The sequence below is a fragment of the Gracilinanus agilis genome, chromosome 3 (genome assembly GCF_016433145.1).
Source record: "Gracilinanus agilis isolate LMUSP501 chromosome 3, AgileGrace, whole genome shotgun sequence".
Lineage (NCBI taxonomy): Eukaryota > Metazoa > Chordata > Mammalia > Didelphimorphia > Didelphidae > Gracilinanus > Gracilinanus agilis.
Window position 1 is genome coordinate 640868171 of NC_058132.1, and position 6408 is coordinate 640874578.

The 6408-nt window shown below is 48.8% G+C and overlaps 1 protein-coding gene across 1 annotated transcript in view; it reads left to right on the top strand.

The window, feature by feature from the left end:
* PPP1R2 (protein phosphatase 1 regulatory inhibitor subunit 2) overlaps positions 1-6043 on the top strand; it is a 25444-nt gene extending 19401 nt beyond the window's left edge. The window contains exons 6-7 of the mRNA XM_044670875.1: positions 2491-2613; positions 3927-6043. Of these exons, the coding sequence (XP_044526810.1) occupies positions 2491-2613; positions 3927-3973 (170 nt within the window). The 3' untranslated portion in view covers positions 3974-6043. The remainder of the gene's footprint in view (positions 1-2490; positions 2614-3926) is intronic.
* The last annotated feature ends 365 nt before the right edge of the window (positions 6044-6408 follow it).

Below are 6408 nucleotides of genomic sequence, written 5' to 3' on the forward strand. Positions count from 1 at the left end.
CCCCCCCCCCCCCCCGGCTCATGATACCAAGTCCAATCTACTTCCTACTGGACCAGTTCCCTGCCCACTCCTCTGCACTCACTCTGATCTTGTATTTGGTGGACAATTAAAAATAATCCAAACTATAGCCAAAGAGGCAAAACGAAGGGGGCAGCTAGGTGGTACAGCAGATAGAATGCCAGGCCTGAGGTCAGGAAGACTCCTGTTCCAGAGGTTAAATCTGGTCCCATAGACTACCTGTGTGGTCCTGAGCAAGTCACTGAACCCTGTTTGCCTCAGTTCCTCATCTGTAAAAGTTCAAGAAGGAATTCCCTGAAATCAGGTAAAGGGCTACCCCGCCCCCTCCCCAAATGTCCATATTCAATCAAAGGAATATGGAAACAGTCACCAGTTGGCCAGTACAGGACCAGTTTTTGGATAAGACATAAGAGCTGCTTGAGATGCAGAATTGGGAAAAAACTCCTCGCATCACTTAGGGTCTGCCTAGGTTTCTGGTCAGCATCTACCGGGTCTTTGGTTTCTAAGCAGCAGGTCGAAGCGGCCCGGCTTCTCAACCACACGGGGCCAGGGCCAAACAATGCAACCAAGAATTGTTTTTCTCAATTCTCAGAATTAACTAAAGTTTCTGCACAAGATGGAATCAGAGAAGGCTCAGAACTGAGTAGAAAGAGAGCTGAGCCAGATCTAGAATAGGGTCACAAGCTGGATTTCAGAGGGGTCAGTTTCCCCACATGCTTGCCCACTCTGCACAGTTTTCCCCCATCCCATTGTTTGGTGTACCCAGGACCAGCTCTATACCCCACTTCTTGGATTCCTTCCCCTTCCCAGATCTTCAGCATTTCATCTTGCTGCTCCCCTAGAGGGTCATTGCTCTACTACAGCGGTCCCCAAACTTTTTTGGCCTCCCGCCCCCTTTCCAGAAAAATTATTCCTTAGTCCTCTGGAAATAAATTTTTTAAAAATTTTAATAGCAATTAAAGGAAAGATAAATGCACTTGTGGCCATCACCACCTCCCTGGATCGCTGCAGCACCCACCAGGGGGCAGTGGCGCCCACTTTGGGAATCACTGCTTTAGTGTATGCCCCTGTTATTGGTGTTGCCATCTTCTCTTCACCCCCACAAGGAGCTGACACCCCAGGTGAAAGTGGGCACTTTCCCGGTGTGCCCGGTGGGGATTTACTGACTGCTGGGTGCATTACTAAATGGGCTGGTGTGTAGGCCCCAGCCTTCTACCCTGGCTTTTCCTCTTATCCTCCGGTGATGAAGGAGATCCAAGAGGATGAGGTGAAGCTCCTCCATCCATTTGCTCATAATGATTTTTAAAGGGTCACAGGGAGAAGGTTGAGGTAGAAGGTGTTTGCGATTTCCTGAGGATTTTTGTCAGCCACGACCTCCTTCCACTGAGCTATTGAACAGCATGCATTTTCCTCACAGTTAAAAACCAGCTTCCCCCCCCCCCCCCCAATATGGGGAGCCCAGCGTGGCAGAGTGTTGAGAAGCAAAGCCTCCAATTTAGGACCCCAAAGAAGGGCACTTGGTGAGGTGGGAGGCAAAGTCTTTCGGAACAGCAGCGGGATGGGAGGCTCGAGATTGTAACATTGCCAGGCGCAGGTTAGTGTGTGCCTGTGCTGTGGAGGAAGACCACCTGCCCTCAAGCGGTGCCCATCCCAGAGGCTCCATGTGCCCGGGAATGCTCCCAGGCTGTCGGGCTTCCCCTTGAGGATTCCATATGTGGCAGGTGGGGCTAGGTCAGAGGACAGCTCAGAGCCCCAGGAAGAGTCGAGGCTGGGGCACGGCCTTGGCCCCAGGATTGGGCTCTGGGAGTGACTAGTCGTTAGTCTAGCTGGCCTGAGACAACAAAGTTCCATGCCCAGTCAGTGCTAGGTAAGGCTGGCAGTTATCAAGAAAAAGTCTTTAGGGGGTGGATGGAGAGCCAGGCTTAGAGACAGGAGGTCCCGGGTTCAAATCTGGCCTCAGACACGTCCTAGATGTGTGACCCTGGGCAAGTCACTTCACCCCCACTTCCTGGCCTTTACCACTCTTCTGTCTTGGAACCAATACCGAGTATTGATTCTAAGATGGAAGGTGAGGGTTAAAAAGAAAAGAAAAAGTCTGTAACTCCTCGGCCAGCCAGAGACCCCGAGGGAAGGCTGACCAAAGGACAAGCATCCCAGACCACAGGCTGTGGGGGACATTGTGATGGGTTGGAAATGGGGAACGTGAGGACAGCAGCCCCTGCTCATGTCTGGTCCCTGGGAGAATGCGGGGGGCCCACAGGAACACGGCCCTCCTCTGACAGGGACAGCTGGTGCTGGAGAGGGCGCAGGTTCCTTGTAATGGAGGTGGTCTGTGGGGAAGACAGCAGAGGCGGGCACAGAAATGGAGATGCTCGTGCTTTGATTTTCTCCGCCTGCTTCCCCTGAGCTCCCCTTGGGGGGCCCCGGGGGGGGGGGTCCTCCCTCGCCGAACGCCTTGTGTCTGTCTCCTAGAAAAAAGGCGTCAGTTTGAGATGAAGAGAAAGCTTCACTACAACGAAGGACTCAACATCAAGCTGGCTCGGCAGCTCATTTCCAAAGAACTTCGGGGGGACGTGGAGGATGACGACGGAATGAGTGAGTCTGGACAGTTAGAAAGCATGGCTGCTGAGGCGCCGCTGGGGGGGCCGAGGCTGGCACAGGGGCGGCACTTCCTCGGGGAGCCCTGTGAGCCCCTACTTTCCAGCCTTAAATCTGGACCGAGTCTCAGTTCCAAGGCGGAAGAGCAGGAAGAGCAGAGGGGGCCACTCTATCCACGAGCTGCAGCCTCGCTTCCCCCGAGTGGATTAGCCCAGTGGTGGGGGGAGATTCCCAGGTGCTTTGGCGCTTGCCTCTCACTGCTGAGGGTGGACAAATGGCTGTCGGTCAGTCAGGCGGGGTTTGAGGTTAGAGTCGTCTCGGATGAACAACTGGGCTCAGTGGAAACCCTTAGCCAAGCACCTGCTGCTGATTGGACAGCTCCGACGGGCCTGGAGCCCCGAAAAGCAGCCTCTGCGCAGTCTTCTCGGCCAGAAAGTCCCGTGAAACAGGCTGCCCGGTGCCCCTGCTCAGACGTCCCCCAGGAAGTGGGCGCTCATCAGGAGGCGGAGCTTTGGGCTGGCCCTAGGGGGGCTTTTCCTGCCTGAGGGGGAGACTGCCAGAGCCCTCTTTGGGGTATCGCGGATCCCCCTTTCCCTGCCCCCAGCAGGGACCTGGGCCTCGAAGGCCTCGTCTCTTCATTTCTCATCTCGATTCCCTTCTCTGAGCTGTCTTCACTTGCTCAGATCAGGTTGTTGTCCTGTAAGATCATAGCAGAGGCCCCTCCACGTCTCATTTCATCGAGGTCTCCCCAGAGTTCATCTCTGTGTTTCCTCCTTAGTCTTTGTCTGGTTTCCTCTTGGCTTCCTTCTGGCAAGCAGTGAAAGCCCCGGGGGGCGGCCTGCATCCCAGCCCTAGCAGTTAAGTCCAGATGGGGACTTGGGTTCAGGAAGACCCGAGTTCAAACTGTTCCTCACATGCTTCCTAGCTGTGTGACCCTGGGCAAGGCACTTGAGCTCTGTCTGCCACCTCCTTTTGAGTTCAACCCCATCTCTTTACTACTGAGGAAACCGAGGAGCCAAAACCCTCCTGGGCTTGTCTGGGGTCCCAGCTTCTGTGTGCCTGAGGGGGGCTTTGTACTTGGCTCTTCCTGACTCCAGGCAAATCTAGTGGTGTGTCAGAACTCGGAGGAGAGCTCCCATTATGGGCCGGTTCTCGAGTGGTGGGACTTGGAGGCGCCTCCTCTGCCTCGAGGGTAGCCAAGGCCTCACTTACTGAGGCAAGTGGTTCCAAGGTCCCTTTTGGCTAGCTCTGGTGCGAGGCAGGGCCACGTCCACCACTAACGGTTGGTCTCTCCGTCCTATGATTCCCAGGGCCTGGAAGGAGCAGCCAGTTGCAAAGCCAAGAAGATGTTCCCTAGAGGAGATTGGGGTGGCAGCCCTGGACCTCTGTTCCTCTATCGCTTCACGTTCTCCACCCGTCACCACTTCGGTGTCCAAACGAAGATCTAGTATTGCCAAGAATTGTGATGGTAGCATGGGAGAGAGAGACTGCTGGAGGAGGCGGAAATGGCGAGGAGAAGACCTTGGACCCACTGCCTGCCCGAGACTTCCATTCACAGCGGCATTTCTGACTGGCATTCCTTTCCTAAGAACACTGGTTAGTTTGTGTAGGCTTTTGTCACTTTGTATGCTTTAAAAGTTAAACAGTAGCTTTTTGGTGTTAATTTATTTGCTTCGGTTCAGGAGGCGAAGTATCACCCCAAAGTGTTTTAAAATCCAGATGGTATAGCAGGTAACAGGTTGATGAAATCTCTGCCTCGTTAAGGATATTAGCCTCGACATTAGTCTTTATAGTTTTCCTTTAGACCTTCCGAGGAAAGCCCGGCTTTTTTGTCTGTTCCAAAGCAGCTGTTTTCACAAAAGCGTTTGGAGGTTCAGATTGCACTAACCCCTACCCCACCCCCCCTTTTGTACACTCGAGGGGCAGATTGGAAATGTATCTTTTTGGGGGGGACACAGCTCAGCAATCTCCTCGTCCCCCCGTGCTGGTCCCCGTAACAGCCCACTGCACTCACATATTTAGCAGGACTTTGAGATTCCATTTTCAGTATGGTAGAAATTGGCCTTAACGTAGGTGACTCCAGCACCATTATTGTAGCTCGTGGTGTCAGCACGGTGGTCGATTAGGTTTTCTGGCCTGTCCCCGCAATAGGTGGACTTGTCTTCAGTAATGACAGTCTTCGTGAGTTTACCTGAGCAACTTAATTGTGGCCTTCCTAACTTGGGGGAATTTCTAGCCCATCAATTGAAAGCTATTTCTTCTTTCTTCTTTTTTAACCTACTTAGCTCCTAGAAAATCCAAACCGCATTTATTTGCATGACAAGGAGAGAATTGTGTGATGTGATTTGATAGAATTCCCAGACTGTGCTCAGTCTTAATATGCGACTAACGTCAACAGGATCTGCTTCCAGAGTCACCACTAAGGCTAAATGTGCTCTAATCTTCTGATGTCAAAGTACTTGGGAGGATAAGCCTAGTGTGTTTGGGGGCCTGGTGACAGCTTAATTGGTCGTCAGATATCTATAGCTTAAATTTGATCCTTTTGAAAACAGATTTTCCATTATATGGATATACTTTTAACTTTTTTCTGTGTCTTGTATATATAAAAAAAAACCTCTTCCTTGAGCAGCTTGACTTTTGCCACATTTGACTATAAAACCTCAGTGAGTGAATATAACAATAAAGACTGGTTGCCATTGGAAGAATGTGGTCATTCTTTTAAACGATTTATGAAACAGAAGTATTTTTTTACAGTGAGAATCCAGGCAAGACCCCTGGAGTTGCACTGGCTGTGTCTCAACAAATGGAGGTCTTGCTGAGATCCCTTTCACTGCTTGTACCCTCCTTCTTTCTTTTAATCCAGTGGTGTTGCCCTTTTATACAACTTTTCTTCCCCCATGTATGTGTGTTGGAAAAATGGGGGGGGGGGGTGCCAGAGTGAGGAATAGTTTTTATATTCCTTGTCCTTTATCTCTTTTGAGTGTCTTAGGTTTTCTCTTTTTCTTTTTTAATATCCAAGTTCATATGATGTGAAAATAGCTGCTCTTTTAAGACCAGATGTAAAGAAAGTTCTTGAGTCAAAAGTATTCGATGACGCTTTACTGCTCTTTAACAAACCTGGGGTTCTTTCCCAGAAGATACAGGTTAAAAGTTAATTGAAAAACCACTTCTTATTCTTACTGTTTTCCAAGTTTGGGCAAATAGAGAATCTTTATTCTATCTGTAACAGTACAGAAAACATGTCTTACATGGGATGTGTATAATTAAGATCTGTTATTAAATACGTTGTGACAAAAGCTTGGCCACGTCTTTTCATGAAGGGACACAGTCATTGCTGGGTTGCCCACAAATTGCTATTGTCTGAAAAATACCAGATTGTAAATGTACAAAAACAAATGGCTAAATAAAATTTGAAAGACTTATAAATTTTCTTGAATTTTTTTCCTTTACACATAATAAATCTTTAATAAATATTTTTTTAATCTAGTTGGGAATAAAAGATTAACTATTTATTGGGAAATAAAAGGAAAAATTCAGGTTTTTTTAGACCCTGAGTATGGATAATTTTTTTTTAAATTTCCGTTGATATACTAAAAAAATATTGTAATGATACAACTCATTTGACATGCAGATCCATATAGATTGTTTGGCCTTTCTTTTGTACAATTGGGTGCTTGTTTGATTGTTGTCTTTGTGCAAAAATGTCTTAACGTTACTTTTAGTAATCCCATACCCATGGTTCTGTAACAAATAAAATTAATATAGAAAAATATATTTTAAAATATTAGGGTT